The 17,491-nt window shown below is 37.2% G+C and overlaps 1 protein-coding gene and 1 pseudogene across 1 annotated transcript in view; both read right to left on the reverse strand.

Annotated features, from left to right (window-relative positions):
• Nucleotides 1-15,787, reverse strand: part of PCGF6 (polycomb group ring finger 6) — a 33,857-nt gene extending 18,070 nt beyond the window's left edge. The window contains 8 exon segments of the mRNA XM_021699593.1: nucleotides 7,324-7,351; nucleotides 12,344-12,452; nucleotides 13,335-13,394; nucleotides 13,495-13,550; nucleotides 14,303-14,399; nucleotides 14,488-14,587; nucleotides 15,378-15,665; nucleotides 15,667-15,787. Coding sequence (XP_021555268.1) covers nucleotides 7,324-7,351; nucleotides 12,344-12,452; nucleotides 13,335-13,394; nucleotides 13,495-13,550; nucleotides 14,303-14,399; nucleotides 14,488-14,587; nucleotides 15,378-15,665; nucleotides 15,667-15,735 — 807 coding nt within the window. The 5' untranslated portion in view covers nucleotides 15,736-15,787.
• Nucleotides 9,913-10,365, reverse strand: LOC110589153 (annotated as a pseudogene).
• Nucleotides 15,788-17,491: the final 1,704 nt, after the last annotated feature.

Genomic DNA, 17,491 nt, shown 5'->3' on the forward strand with positions numbered 1-17,491 from the left:
AGATATAGATGAAATCAGATTGGCCATCAGTTTATAATTACTGAAGCTGAGTTGTGTACACAGGCATTCTACTCTATCTACTTCTGTATGAGTGCAAAATTTTCCGTAATAAAGAGTTTTCCTTTTTAAGTGGAAAAATAAAAAGATTAACATCCAGACAAATGTGGCTGGAATCTGATCCAATGGTCTAAGGTGATAGGTGGAGAGGTCTCGGGGTTTTAAAGCAGAAACTAACACTTAGCCAGCTACTCTTGTCTCGGAGGCAATTTTAAGGAGGCTACTCTCTAATACAAATGAAAAGCTGAGGTAATCAGAACTAAAAGGGTACCTTTTAGGAAAACATGAGCAGTGTTTTTCAACCCTGAAAGAGAAGGAGCCCAGAATGACTACCAGAGGACCTAGACTTGTTCCATGTAACAGTGCTCAGCTTTCCTACCTGTAGTTTTTCTTAAGATCTTTCCTTACAATAAAGCCATCTCTTATTACCACAGTGTAGCAGGTAGCCTAAGTGTTAAGTGCAGGTACTCCAGAAACAGACTGCTTGGCTATAGGTCCTGGGTTTCTGCCATTTTCTAGCTATAAGTCTTTAGGCAAGTTGCTGAACCTTTCCGTCCTCATTTGTAAAAGAGATAATAGCACCTCTTACACCTCATAGGTTTATCAAGAGGAAAGTGAGTTAATGTATGTAGATACCTATTAATCCTGGCACATAGTTACTACTGGCGTACTGTGACCATTTTACTCTCAATGTGAAAGAACTGGACTCTTATAGAGGGCTTAACAGTCACCATGGGATACTGATATAACCTAGACAAAAATGGCAAAATTTCATATTCTTTTAAGGTAGGTACAGGATTCACCTCACAAAGCTAAGGTATTCTCACTGAGGAGGAGGTACAGCCGTCCCACAGGTACAGACCCCAAGAAAATACCTCACTGTAGGGGGCAATGACTGACGAGCATGAGAATCCCAGTAAGTGCCTTAAGAAGCTGCTATTCTGAATCATCTAGCTATGCCTGTCTGGCAACCAGCGCATTTCTGAAGGTGAATTTCCTGGGCTTACCTCAGGTATACCAGCAGAGGACAGTCCAATCTCCCTTATTTCTAAATTCTTGGTGAGCACCTTACCCCAGGTGTTCGTTAAAATTAATCCAACTTAGCTAAAGTTATAAATACTGAACTGTTTAGATCATCCAGAACAGAATTAGGACATGTGCCAATACCTGAAAGAAAAAAACTGGTCTTGGCTTTCAAAGCTAGGGTGGCTAACCCTAGTCCTCATGCCCCAGGTTCACAAGTTAACTGGATTTCCCCCCCTATAATTCACATCCAGTTTTTAAGAAAACAATTTGTTTTTTGGTTGTTTTGTTTTTTCATTTAAAGCTCAAAAACCAGTTCTTACCTACATAGTCAACTCATTTTTTTTGCTACACCTAATAGCCACCTACCATCTGCAAATAAATAGGAAAAAAGAAATCCACAGAATTACACTTTTTTGAAATTAAACACAGCAGTCTTCCCTGCCACCTGTAACACAAAAGGTCAATTTGATAAGAAAGCTGAATAAGCTAGTTTAAGATCTGTAGGGAGATTTATAAGACATTTGGTTATTTTCTTGCTTTAGATAATGCATACCACTAAAAAGAGATTTTTTTTTTTTTTTAAAGATTTTATTTATTTATTTGACAGAGAGAGACACAGTGAGAGAGGGAACACAAGCAGGGGGAGTAGAAGAGGGAGAAGCAGGTTTCCTGCAGAGCAGGGAGCCTGATGCGGGGCTCGATCCCAGGACCCTGGGATCATGACCTAAGCCGAAGGCAGACGCTTAACGACTGAGCCACCCAGGCGCCCTTCACTAAAAAGAGCTTTTAAAAAGATGCTATCAACTCATAATTACATTTTACCTTGAAAAAATTCCTATATCTGTCAACTGAAGAGGGCTGGAAACAGTTATGAACCCAGTAGCTAGATGAACCCTTGGTAGCCAGATTTTGATTTTTAAAACCTACCAAAAGGAACTAGGACACCTTGGAGAAAGGACTAATTCCATGTCTGGGGGACAAAAAATGTACAAGTTCAGCATCTCTGAAAAGCACATCAATGCACATCTTGTCATATCAGATAGCAAGAAAATATCACAGACTATGATACCTATGAAGGACAATTTGAACATCAATAAAGAAAATAACTGAAATGGGCTTATTTATTTTTTTAGAAGTAATTTTTTTAAAGATTTTTTATTTATTTGAGAGAGAAAGAGCCAGAGATAGCGACAGAGAGCGTGAGCCAGGAGGAGAGGAGGAAGCAGGCTCCCCGCTGAGCAGGGAGCCTGATGCAGGGCTCGAAGAAATGGGTTTAAATCACAAATATGTTTAAATTCATGAGTTCATATTAAAGTAAAAACAAAAACAACAAAACCTATTTGGTCATGACTGGAGTATGCTAATGAACCAACTCATTACTTTGAACTTGGTAAGTGAAGGGAAAGAATCAAGCATTTATCCTTTTTTTCCTATATAAACTACCACTGGCTAACCAAACAGACAAAGAGAAGTTTCTCTTTATAGAAGTATTTCAACTAATAAGAGAAAGAATGATAGGGGCGCCTGGCTGGCTCTGTTGGTGGAGCATGCGACTCTTGATCTTGGGGTTGTAAGTTCAAGCCCCACATTGGGTGTAGAGATTACTTAAAAATAAAATCTTAAAAAAAAAAAAAAAAAGAAGAAGGAATGATAACATCATTTTCCAAACCCTACTAAGTTAATGCGCTTAGCCACTGAGCACCACTGGCTGCTAACATTATAAAGAGGCCCAGACAACCAGACATTATGTGCCTCTAGATGGAAAGAAACACCACCACCTATGAAATAGTCTTGCTCCCCTCAAATCAAACCTGTCTTATCAACACTCAGACTTAACTACCAGTTTATGGGAAACACAGAAGACAGAAATACATGCTAAATTATACTATGGCAATGCAACATTAAAACCCAATCTGTAGAAAACTATAGGACAAATGACTCAGTTTCATCAACAATGAGTTGAAAGAAAAAAGAAAAGGAAAACCATAGACTTAAAGATATATCAACCAATCACAATGTGTGAACTTTATCTGGATCCTGATTTAAAGTGTTAAAGAAAAAAGGGAGAGAGAGAAAACACCCACTATGATTGAGACAATTAAAAATCTGAACACTGAGTAGATATTTGACAGTAAGAAATCATTAATTTCTTTTTCATTTACCATCCCCAACCTTTTGAAAAATGACTAACTTACAAAGTTGTAAGATAGTACCAGGAAGACCCAGACAGCTTTCACCTAGTTTACAAACTCTTAATATATTGCTATATTCACTTTATCTCTTCTAATTTATATGTATGTGTGTATATGTGCATGCTAATGGTTTGTTGGACCACATGAGATTTGCAGACAGATATTTTACCCCTAAACATATTAGCAGTTATCTTCTCAGAATAAAGGGATTTTCTTATATACAATATACAATATAATTAAAAGGAAATATACAGAATATTTAAGCAATTTAACATTAATACAATTACCTAAATAGTACAAATTCTTTTATAAACTGTCCTACTTATATCCTTTAAAAATTGTTTTATGTCATGAAGGCTCACACAATGCATTTTGTTGTCATGTTTCTGTAATCTCCTTTAATCTAGAATAGCTCTGCCACTTTATTATCTTTCATGACACTGACACTTTTGTAACTTTTTTTTTTTTTTGGTATGATACATGGTCATTAAAAAAAGAGACTCATCTTTTAAGAATACTGAAATATTTACAAATGAAGTGGCAAAATGCTGGGGATTTATTTCAGAATAATACTAGAAGGGAAGTGGACAGAGGTATAGAAGAAATTAAATTGGCCATTAGTTAATTGGTAAAGCTGGGTGATGGACACAGGGAGGTTCTACTTTTCACTAGGTTTAAAAATTTTCATAATTAATGAGGTGCCTGGGTGGCTCAGTCAGTTTAAGCATCCAACTTGATTTTGGCTTGGATCATGATCTCACAGTCATGAGATTGAGCTCGTGTGGGGCCTGCTTAGGATTCTCCCTCTACCCTTTCCCCCTTGCCCACATGGGCTCTTTCTCTCTTAAAAAAAAAAAAAAAAAAAAAAAATCTTTTTTTTTTTTGTAATTAAAGGTTAAAAAAAAATGACTCCTGGGAAAAATTATCTGGACTTTATTACTGCCTAGTGAAACACTGTGAAATTGAATGTAGCAAAAAGGGTTTATGACTTTCATGCTACAGGTCTACATGGTAAAAAGTTTAACAACCAGGCATCATCTAGACGGACATACTTAAACTCAAAGATAAGATATAAAAACAGGGGCGCCTGGGTGGCTCAGTCGTTAAGCATCTGCCTTCAGCTCAGGTCATGATCCCAGGGTCCTGAGATCGAGCCCCGCATTGGGCTCCCTGCTCGGCGGGAAGCCTGCTTCTCCCTCTCCCACTCTCCTTGCTTGTGTTCCCTCTCTCGCTATGTCTCTCTCTGTCAAATAAATAAATAAAATCTTTAAAAAAAAAGATATAAAAACAGCTTTTTAAGCAGCAGAGAATACTGAGCTATAATACCAAAAGCTATAACTAGAACTCCGTTAAAATCACAGAATAAAAAGAAAAACAGTAAGATTGCCAATCTATTAACTAAGGAAGTATAAGACAGTTTTAGCAAAGTAAAAATAGTCACAAAATGCAGCATTAACAGGATCATTTGTTTCTGAAAGAGGTTCATCATTTCTCACAGGTATAAGGCCTTCAAATTAACACCTGTATCATCAATTAAAACTGAAAACTTATTGTCTCAAAACTATAGAACAGTATAAATCAAACTCCTATATGCCTATCACCTAGCTTTATCAACTCAAGGCCAATTTTGTTTTAAATATACCACACCCATTTCCCACTGTAACTACTTCGTGGCCCCCATTCCCAGATTTGTTTTGGAGCAAACCCCAGACATATTTCATTTGTAAACACTTCAGTAGGTATCCCTAAAAGATAAGAGATCTTTTTAAAAACATGATGCCATTATCATACTTTAAAATTCCTTAATATCAGAAAATTTCTAGTAAATGTTCAAATTTCACCAAATGTCTCAATTTTCTTACCCAGCAGGAAATGATTTTATTGTTTTTAGGGCTGTCATTAAAGAGAGAATAAAAATAAAACAAAGATTTTGTGAAAAAAAATATAATAACCAAATATGAACTCAAACTATGAATTCGAATTCTAATTTTTACATGTATTATTTTTACCAGATGTATTTTTGTACTTTCAAAATATATACACTAAATATATTACAAACAATATTTCTATTCAAAGTTCCCATTGGATCTTGGCTTAGTTACTTTTTAAAAATTCAACACCTTTATTGGGATATAATTCATGTATCATTAAATTCACCATTTTAAAGTATACAATTCAAAGATTTTTAGTTTATTTAAACAGGATTGTGCAACTCATCACCACTATCTAATTTCAGAACATCTTCATCACCCAAAAAGAAACCCCACACCAATTAGCAGTCACTCCCAATTTCCCCCTCTCTCCCGGGACTCTGGCAACCACCAATCTATATAGTATTTTCTGCTTCTATGAATTTCTCTGCTCTAGACATTTCACATAAATGGAATCACACATTATGTGGTCTTTTGGTGCCTGGTTTCTTTCATTTAACATAATATTTTCAAAATTCATCCATGTTGTAGCATTTATCAGTACACACTCCCTTTTACTGCCAAATAATACTCCACTGTGTGGCTATATCATATTGTGTTTATCCATTTACCAGTTGATGTGATATTTGGGTTGTTTCAGTTGGGGGTTATTCTCTCATAAATGTTTATTTTTCAAATCAAATCCAAATAAACTCCATACATTGTAGTTAGTTATGTCCTCTGAGTCTCTTTTAATTAATATGTTCTATCTATGTTTCCTCTTCACCCCTCCCTTTTATTCTGGAGAAACACAATTGTTTGTGCTGTAGCTTTCCACTGTCTAGATTTGGCTTATTATATTCCTAAGGTGTCATTTAACATGTTCCTTTGTCCCCTGAATTTCTTGTAAATTAGTAATTAAATCTAGGAGTGTGATCAGCTGCACATTTGTTTTGGTAAGAATACTTCACAGGTGGTATTGTCATCCTATTTTTCTAATGTGTGACAACTGGAACTACATAAATATTCTAGGTCCATATGTGCGTTTGTGGAAGCAACAGGCTAATATTTCAACTTAATGTCTAGTTCTTTCTTCATGAAGTTTTTATACTCTGTTGGTTTGTGTGCTACTACAGGTCATTAGACAAACATCTTCGGCAAACTCTAGGAGCATATGACACTGTACTTGTCCCATACAGAAACTCATATGCCACTTTCCCAGCCACCATACTACTAGGAAAGAACTCCCTAATCCCCATAAATCTGGTATTTTACAACTTAGAAGAAATTCAAAGTTACCAAACTTAACACTACATTCCCTCCATCACACTCATCTCTGGGAAACATCTACAATATACTTCATCCACAGAAGTACCCATCTATTCCTATGCTTCAATTCATGTCTCTAAGCCAATATACTCATAAAACAGTATACCCAACCAGGTATAATCCACCCAAGTATTAGTACAGACTTTGAAAAAGTCACTAAAAATCTAAACAGATGAAAGTCAGTTATTTCCTGTATACTTACAGTCCCAAGTAACTATAAGGCCTGATTTAGCCCTTTTTAAAAAGTTACCTTTTCAAAAAAAAAAGAAGGAAAAGTTACCTCTTCCTTAATGACTCATACTATAGGAGCAACACTGTGTACAATGGGACCTGTGATAATAGAGCCTTTAAGGCAACTCTTAACTTAGGTACATTAACAAAGGACTTCATTCTTACCTCTAAAATTTCAGTAAATGATTGAAGCCGCAAGTTAGGGCAGGTTTACCTTGAGCCCAAAATGTTACATGCAAATAAAAATTTAAGCTCATATTTAACTCTGAATGCCAAACTATGCAAAAAATGTTTTGAAATATTTTTTAAAGTCACCAAATTATCGCAGTATTTGGTTTTAGAGTTTTAAAAATTTCTCACTTGTTTCCTTAGACCACTGTCCTGAATTAATAACAAATCCCTACTTAATAACTCTTTTCTCATAAACTTATTATGAGAGCATTACTGAATGTACTTCACATTTCTACTTTTATTTACAAAACTCTACGTAATTGAAAACAATCTCCACATGGCTGCTAATCTGACTCTTTAATTGTGTACTACAGGGTCCTCCTGTGAAGTAAATAAAAATAAAATACCTTAAAATGTCCCGTGCCTTCATTAGCACTGAAAAATGAAAGCAAAATTAATCAACATTTTAAACTATACGTTAAATCATATAACACAGAAAAATAACATGAATATAAATATTTGAGGAACATCAATTTAATTTTAAAACACCATCACCTAGCCCTTTACGAAATAAATAATGTAGTTGTCATTTCTGCCACCTATTGGTAAGGCAAAGGCAGTGTCAGCCACTACTTTACTTTGTATACTTCTAGGAATTAGAAGTATATCCGTAATATTTAGATTTCCCCCACATGTAGCATTCTAACATTTTCCAATTTAAAGTAAAACTTCTATCATAATTAATGTTTTTTTTCCTTTACAGTAACCCTTACAAGATAGATTTCTTACAAGAAGGCTGCTAGATTTCCTGTTGTTTTACTTATAGCATAATGGGCATGACTTACTCAGTTTGCCCTTCACCTTGAAGTACAAAGAGATTTCTTGATTAAATCAATTATGTTTATGTCATGAGGAGACAAGGGGCACTAATTTTTGTTGGGCATCTTATGTACCAGGCATTATATTGGGTCTTCACACAGGATGCATGTTTTTCATTCAGTCCTCATAATAGCCCTGCATATCAGGTATTAATATTCCCCTTATATATATGAGGAAAATTAAGCTCAGAGAGGTTTAATAACTTGTTTAAGGTCACAGAGCTATTAAGTGATAAAGCTTCAAACTCAGGTGTACCTAGCATCAAAACCCACATTCTTTCTTCCTTATCATGTTGTGAAGAGTAGGCCAGATAACAATTGCATCATCTACAGAATATTCTTATAATACAAAGAGAGAAATATATTAAAATATAACATATAAGCTATATTATAAATAATATTACATTAATATAAATGTTATATATATGGACATAATAGGAACCTAAGATATATAAGCTTAGAGTTGTAAAATAAAATACCCTATGTGTTACAAGAATTATCTCTATAGAATCCATGATGTATGGTCATTTGGCTTCTGCTTAGGCACCTAAAGAGATAGACGGCTTCTTATTTGACAAGTCAATTCACTCCATTTGTGGGCAACTTTGTTAGAATTGCTTGCTTGCACTGAAGCAAATATGTTTCTCCCTGTAACTTACACCCACTAGTCCTAGTTTTGCCTTTCGGTACTCTTGTGAACTAGACCCAATCTTTCTTTTATACGATAACCCTCTAAAGATTTGAAATGAACTTAAGGGGCTTATGATTGTTTTCTCTTTTTCAGATTATTTTTGTTCCTTCCCTTACCACATATGATATGGTTTTTCAAACCTTTTACTATTCTGGTTACACCGCGGCTTACCAAGATCTCTCTTAAAACGTAGTGCCCAGAGTTGAACATAATACTCTAGTTGGATTAATACAGCATACAGTTGGATATTACCTCCATGGTTCACTAAATGCTACTGAGCTTAAGACTGCATGAAATTTTTGCTGTATCACACTTAAGTCATGTGAGTCCATTTTCCTCACTAGCACATGAACAAATTACAGCACCACAGACTACTTTAACTTTTATTTTTGAATGACCCTGCATTATTTCAATACTCATATATTGCTAATAGTTTAGACATGGTAGGAATACCATAAATTGGTACTTAGGACAACCCTGTTAGTTGCTATTATAATCCCCAATTCAGCAATACAGAAACTGATGATGAGAGAAGTTCAGTTACATCCCAAAGGTTATATACCTTGACTTACTAAGACTCTTCAAAGTCTATGCTTTCTGTACACACTATACTGCTTGTCTGAAGTTACTTCTTTTTATCATCTTCTACTTTACACACAGAAACTGAAGAACAAAAAGAAGAAGTACAAGAATATCTAAAGATCACCAAACACGCATACCCAATTTAAGGGGGGAAATCTAACTTCATATTCCAATGGTTGAAAAATCACTGTTCACAGGCTGAACCTACCTCAGTTTTCTTGCTCCTCCAACTTAAGTGGGCTCAAAAGCTGGACCAAATTTGCTTTTGTACTTGCCTCAGGTTAAAACTCCTCTGATATTTGTCCTGCCATGAAAGAGCTGCCTACAGGCTACCCTCAGGAGCCTGACTTCTGTGGCAATATAAAAGCTCTTCCATGTAGTGAACTCTGGGAACTGGTGACTTCAAACGGATTCTTTGCCTCTGGAAGCTTTCTTTCAAAAGGACTCCTTGCCACCCTGGAAGCTTTCTTCCCCTCAACTAGTTGACAACAGATAAAGAGCTATATTATGAGTTCAACTACTCATCATAATCATCCACATAAAAGGCTCAATTCTTTCTTTTTACAGATAGGGAAGCTGAAGCTCTGAGAAGTTAAAACTAAAAGTTCCATGAGGGGCAAAGGCCGTGGCCTACTTATTCAAACTGTATGATCAACAACTAGCAGAATGCTATGCTGGTACATAGAGCAGGACCTTAATAAACATCGTGTGAAAAAACAAAAAGCAATTTGTCAATGTTCACAAAACTAGATAATAGAGAAGCTAGGATTTAATTCTAGATCCCTTATTCCAAGTGAGGGCTCTTTTTTTCTTTTTTTAGAACAAGAACAAAGTTTTGTTGTTGTTTATTTCTTGCATTTGAAGTATTCCTCAATGACATCCTTGGCCTGAGACTCTTTGTTATAGTCCTTAACCACCACACAATTGCAGCCAACCACTTATGGGGTTTTCCCTCTCTGTCAATTTTATAGAGGCCCACCCACTCCCCTAGTTTCTTGCTGTCATCAACCTTAATTAGGTTGATTTGGTGTTCAGCATAAAGGGCCTCCATCAACTTGACATACATAGGCTCATCACAGTTGGATGCAAGCACACAAAGATGGGCTTGGTGCTTATCTAAGGTTTTGGCAGCTTTGCAAACTCCATGTGCTAGGCCAGCATGGAGGAGGGCAGTCTTCAGCACCTCTTGTAAAGCAGTATTAATGTCCATTACACCTCCAGCAGCAATGCCTTCCTTGGCCATGGCGGTGGGTTTTGGGTGAAGCCGAACCAAGTCCACCTGAGCCTCAGCCTCCCGGCAACTGGCAGCAGGGAAAGAACATGAGGGCTCTTTTTTCTATAGGAGGGAATGTACTGATAATGTAGTAAGTTTGGTAAGTGGTAATGACTGCCTTGAGTACCATGGTCAAGTCTCACTCATTAGGAAAGCCTGCTATGATTAATTATTGATTTCTGCAGTGGGCAAAGGAAGAGGTAACGGTGGCATGCCCATCACATATTTGCTATCTTTGCATCCCTGCCACTTTTCAAAAAATGTATAAAAAAACCCTGATCATCAGTTCTTGCTGTGCATTGTAGGAAATATCACATTTCCCCAAAATATTTTTTAGAAATATAAATTCCTTTCCATTTTCAAATTTTAATTAAATAGACTTATTAAAAACCAAGGTACATGGTCAAAATTCAAATGCAATGAAAAGTAAGACCTTTTCCCATCGTGGACTCACAGACTCCAGCTGTCCTTTCCTAGAGGCAACTAATGGCCATTAAAATCCTCTTCTACGTCCTTTAAGGAATGGTCTGTGCATGTAAAACGTGTCTACGCACATATTTTCTACCACTCTCTTTAATATAAATAAATAAACGAGACGTACAATGTATTCTTACTTTGGAGATTGTTCCACATTAGCACATATGCTATCACATTAGCACGTACTCATGTGCTATATACCATTATTTAACCAGGTCCCTTTTGGACATTTAGATTGGAACATATTCTTTATTATCAGAAATTGCTGGTTTAAAGTTTGGTATTACCTAGTTTCTGTTCATTCCTCCAAAGGGATTTTTATTTCATTATCAAGCACTACTACATGGGATCTGTGTAGGCATGAGAAACGGTTTCTGGCCTCTTAGGGGTCCTTAATATCAGCTGAGAACATAGGGTGACTACATAAAGAGATAAATACAACATAGCACAAGCTAGACACTAATAAGTGATATAGGCAACCAAAAATTATAAGGAGGAAATAACTAAAAAGTAAAGTAGTCATCAGTGACATAAAATGGAAAGTCTATATTTTCCAAAAAAGGCATTTTAGTTTATTCTGCAAACTATTTAAGTATTCTGAAAACTGCAGTTTGATGCATGCCAACTCTGTGATCATGATAGTGTTTAACAATGTTTCAATATAATGGAGTACACCATAGGCTACATACAGTGTTTGAAAGAAGCAATTTATATGAATTAGAAAGATATCCATCTACTTTAGAAAACAGTTTGGCAAAACCAAGTTAAGTTAAAAACAAACATATGCTGAGACCAGCAAATCTATACTCTTAGAGAACTCTCTTGTATATATATACGAGATATATGAGATATGTAGACAAATATTTATGTATATATGAGATATACATGAGATATGTACACAAATATTTAAAGCGACATTGTTTATAATAGCAAAAATTGGAAACAAGCTAAATGTTCAACAGTACAAGAAAAGATAAATTATGGCATGTTGATTTTGAGGGAATACCAGGCAATGGTGAAAATGAATGAACTACAGCTACACATTTCCATAAGGATGAATCACAGAATGCTGAGTGAAAAAAGCAAGTTGTATTAAAAAAAAAAAAAGTTGTAAGACACAGTGGTACCATATAAAGTTTTTAACGGACAAAAGCAATTCTACATATTACTTAAGCATTGATACATGAGATAAACATATTTTAAAAATCATTGGGATGGCGATCATTACTTTTAGGAGAGTGGTTATTAACCTCTAAGAAAAGGGGGGGTGGTGAACAGGAAGAGGTAGCCGAAGGGCTCCCGCCATATACTAGCATGGGTTATTTCTTAAGCCAGATGATGGCAATACAAGCAGTTGTAGTACTATTTCTTTAGACCTTTTTTTAAATCTTAAATATTTCATGATTCATTTTTAAAAGAATATCAGAAAAACTTGATTTTGCCTGAGTTCAGGATGATTTCATAACTGTTGGGACTTAACAAATTCTTTATTTTAAGGTTAAGAGGCAGAGGTTTAGGGTACTCACCCAATGAACTCTAGTAATAAAGACATATCAAGTTCAGGTGGAATACGAAACACTGACTCTAAGACTTTCTTAGATCTTCCTTTGCTTGAAGGGACTGGCTGAGGAACAGCTGTTTAATAGCCAAAGAAAAAAAAATTTCATGAATTGAGATCTTTGAAAAATAACCACACATATGATAACTATGTTGACTATTTAAAAGATCATAAAGCCCTCAATCTTCCTTTCTTTAATAACATTAATCTGTCAAAGCCACTGAAATTGCACCTGGGGACCAGTCCACAATGGAAGGCAGACATATGTGGCTGGTTTATCAGGGCCACAGAGAGAGCTCATCATAACACAACAGATACAGGTAATCTTTAATAAGCACTACTGTGTGCCAGGGTTCAGGGCTCATACTCAGCATTGCACATGCGCATTCTTGTTTAATCCTTGTTATAATCCCATAAGTATACTGCTACTCTTTTTTTTTTTTTAACAGTTAAAACTGTAAAGAAACTGAGATTACTGTTTAAGTGAGATTAGGCAATATGTAGTAAGTGGAAGAATCAGGATTTAAACAGAAATTTATCTAACTTCTATACTGTGACACTACCATCATCACAAAAACTATCTGAACAGTTACTATGTTCCAGGCACTGTTTTAAGTGCTTTGTATTACTCAATGTATCCTTACTACAATTTTATGAAGTGCTGTCATTATCCCTACTTTACAGATGAGGAAATTGAGACATTGGAGTAATTTGCCAAAGTCACACAGAAAGTAAAGTGGCAGAGCTAGGGTCAAACTCAGACAGTCTAGCTCCAGAGTCTATACTCTTTCATTTTTATAAATAATTAAATTGGATTATACTACATCTTTACCTTCATAATCTTTCTCTTTGATCATAAAATAACCAACTATCACCAAAAACAACCTCAAAGGGATTAAATTTTATTAAGTTAGTATTCTTTAATCTATAAATACATTATGATATACACCCAAACTTACCAGGTTTAGGTACTTCTAGACCTCTTTCTTTATAGAAATCATGCATTTGCTTTTTTTCTCCTAAAAAATGATAAAACACAGACTAAATTACACTTAAAATGTAACTAATAGAGTCAGCAGAGATTCTGGGATTCACAACTATGTAATAAAACAAACTTACTTTCCTCTAGATTGATCACTAATTTGTACACTATGTCTTGTAATTGTCGGTCCAACCTAATAAAAGGAAAGGATGGAGAATACCTCAGAATTCAGCAAAATGCATTTTGGTACAGAGTGAGAGTGAATGATGCTCTTTGCAACTGTTTTCTCTTGGGAGTGGATATCTCCTTTTTCAGAGGTGAATTATTTTTAGGTAGCACTGGCTCTCACCTGAGATAACCTGAAGTAATTAATTATAAATAATCATAGACTCTTGAATGGTTTGCTCAATTGTTCCATGTGTACTGGTCTTATTCACTTGCAGAGACTGTATTTTGAACTTCTATGCATCATCTACAAAGCATTCTTCTATAAAGGGATAGAAATGTTATAGTATTTGCTGAACAAATGAAAGCAATCCACTTTTAGTATTTTTCTTCCCTTAGGAAACGGAGTATGAACTGAAAATTAAAAAAATAATAATAATAAAAAAACACAATGACCTATGATACACGGGTTTTTCTAAAGAGGCCAGTTATTTCAGGCATTACTTTTAAAAAGTACCCCAAAATGACAAGGCTAAACTAGTCTCATTAACTTGAGTGATGGAATTAAAATCCTCAAAAAGAGAGGCCTGTGCTTTTTTATTTTTTTTGTCTCCAGCAGATATCACAGTGCCTGGTACACAGTAAGTGTTCTATATGTATTTTAGAGAATATGTAGTTCCCTTTTTGAAATAGGTCAAGAGTTTATTTCCAACTACACAACTAGAAGCTTTCAGAAAAAGTGTATTTAAAATACAAATTTTACTTATATATTTCTCTTACCTTATGTTATAAAGAGGTTGTGTCTGATGTACTACTATGTTGCATTTTGGACATCTGTTGCTATAGTAAAAATGTCTTACAATGCAGCTTTTACAAACTGTTGGGAAAAAAAGTTTAAATTAGGATGCTTTAGAGACATTTCAAAAATTGAATGTATTAGTTTGAAATGTGAACTATATGCTTACACGTATGAAGACATTCTGTAATGGTAGTTGCATCTATTAAGTAACCTTTGCAAATGGAACACAAGATGTATGGTGTCAGCTCAGAGAGATTAATCAGGCGCTGAAAATGCAATGGAAATAGTTTTAAAATACAAGTCCTTGCCTTCTCAAATTCTTAAACCATAATTCCCACATTTCATTATGAACAATGTGTAACTTACTTTGCAACATGGAAACATGTTACAGTACCTCCAACCCTTCAAAATCCTGCTCAAAGTTACAATAACACAATATACACCAATGTTTCAAAAAGATCTCATTCTTTTGGATATATTGTATATTGCCCTATGAGGGGCATCTTACTTTATGAATTACTTACAAAATGGGCAAACTTGCCAGAGATACTGGTGTTTATGTTTAATATATCAATTCTGACTGGCTAGGTGTTACCAACTTGATAAAGTATGCACTACCACATTAAAAAAACGAACAAAAAACCTTCCCAATTAAGAGACTGATGAGATAGGGAAGGGTTTACCATCCTCCGAACACCCTGTAAAAATGGACTGTTTCCCTGTCCGACTGTAAGCTCTTGGAAGGCAGGAGCACTGTACCCTTGGCGCCTACCCGCCTGGCATAATTTAGTAATTATTTACAAAATAATCGAGGCGGACCTGAAGAGCCTAAGTGATCGGCAGGAAGCTCACAAAAAGAGTCGGCAGGGAATCGGGCGCGGACCAGTCCGCGCCACATGCCTAGGCAGGTTGAGAGAGAGGGGTGGAGGTCGACGCGAGTGCCAAAAGCTGCAGCGGCGAGCTGGGGACGCGGCCGGGCCCTTACTGGGGAGGGCTGGCTTCGTCCCTCACTCAGGCCCCTCCGGCCCGGCGTGGTCCGGCACCGGCTATAAATACCTCCTCCTCGTCCTCTGACTCCGGCCGACCCCCCTCCAGCCTCAGCGAGAAGTGGCTCATCTCTTCCTCCTCCTCCTCCTCTTCCTCCTCCAGCTCCTCATCCTCTTCCAACTCGTCGTCCTCGTCCTCGAAGCGGCCCCTCATGCGGCCCAGGCTGCGCTCGGGCTCCAACTCTGGGGGCCGGGAGCCCGAGCAGCCTGGAGCCCCCGCCTCGGGCAAAGGCGGCGGGCCCTCCTCATCCGCTGCGGGTGCCGGGGTAAGAGCAGGCGGGGAGACCGCAGGGGGGGGGCGGCATGGCTGCAGCTCCCTCGGCCTTGGCGGCGCCCGCGCTCCCGGTGGCCACCGAGACCCTCTCCATGCCGCGGCCAGAGACCGGTGGAGACGAGACCCCGCGGCTGGATAGCGCGGGAGTTCTGCCTACCTGCCTACGCTGCCAGTGCGCAGGCGCGGCAACCTGCAGGGCCCGCTGGGAAATGTGGTTCACTGCCCCTCACCTAAACCTGGGCGGGCGTGCACTGAGCCGCTCTGCATATAGGGCGGGGCTTGGGGGTCGTATGTAGAAGAAGCTCACCCAATTTTTGCTTTGGAAGTCTGACGCTCTCTTTACTCCCTTTTGTTTTATTTATTTATTTATTTTTTAAGATTTTATTTATTTATTTGACAGAGAGAGACACAGCGAGAGAGGGAACACAAGGAAGGGGAATGGAAGAGGGAGAAGCAGGCTTCCCCTGGAGCATGGAGTCCGATTTGGGGCTCGATCCCAGGACCCTGGGATGATGACCTGAGCCGAAGGCAGACGCTTAACGACTGAGCCACCCAGTCGCCCCTATTTATTCTTTTTTAAGATTTTATTTTGTAAAGTAATCTCTGTACCCAACGTGGGGCTTGATCTTACAAACCTGAGATCAAGAGTCGCAGGCTCTACCGACTGAGCCAACCCGGCACCCCTCTTCACTCCCTTTTAAAAATGACAAAATTGGTACCGTTCCAGACAGCAGTATTCTGTCTGCATCAGTTGATGGGCAGAGCATTGAAATAGGTGTTAAAATGATGTTGTATTATGAACAATAATGATTTAAATTTGAGTAGCGATTGTGTGTTTCTTTCATTCAAGATTATTTCCCTTAGGAAGTATGACGTCTCTTGTTGAAATATGTTAAGTTTGTTTGGAGGAATTAAATCTTGTATTGCCACAGGATGGAAATTTAATCGCCATTCGAAGACCATCCATGAGTCCCCATCACATAGAGGAAAGCCCATTATATTTAATTCAACAAACATTTATCGAAGGTCTACTGTAGCAGGAACTGAGACCTATTACGCACTCCCACCCCCACCCACAATTTTTTTAGGAAAGATATTTGGAGTTGGCTTACTTTATTCTTGCTGACTAACATAGTGCCAGCTAATGTCATGATGCTTGCAAGCTGGATTCAGAAAGGAGTCAAAAGCTCCTTAACGAAATAATGCTGGGGGAAAAAATCGTATCTGAGAGAGACTGTGTTGTCAATGAGTAAAATTAATGCTAATTTGGGAGTGGTGTACCTACTTCTTAGGGAATGGTGAGGAAATCAAGTCACTGTGATTGTCTGGGGAAAACTGAACAAGATTTAATGTGCCCCCATTCCTCCTGGACTAGACTCTACCTTTACCTCTGCAGTCCCCAAAGTCTGGTCAAGCTTAAGATACTGAAGTTTGCAAGATCCAAAAAGTGGAAGGAAGGAAATGTCTCCTCCTACATGGGGGAGTATAGAGCCTCAAAGGAGGGGAACTAGACCAGGATATTGAAAGAGGACATTGAAGAGAGAGATATTGAAAGAGACAGACATACATAGACACCTGAGATACTCTCCCACTGGGCTCCACCTGATTACATTAGATAAAGGCATAGCTTCTAACCTTTCAGCATTGTAAGAGCTACCTGACGAAAAAGAATTACTTGTGCCATGAGCTTTAATTATAAAATTTTGAAGTAGTATGATATGAAAATATTATTAATAATATTAATAAAGTTTTACTTTATGTATGTGATAATGTAAAATATTGAGAATCCCCAAATTTTAAAAAATACAATCAAGAATTGTATATTTTCAAAGCTGGCAAGCTGAGGAATT

This window comes from Neomonachus schauinslandi, chromosome 6 (assembly GCF_002201575.2).
Source record: "Neomonachus schauinslandi chromosome 6, ASM220157v2, whole genome shotgun sequence".
NCBI lineage: Eukaryota > Metazoa > Chordata > Mammalia > Carnivora > Phocidae > Neomonachus > Neomonachus schauinslandi.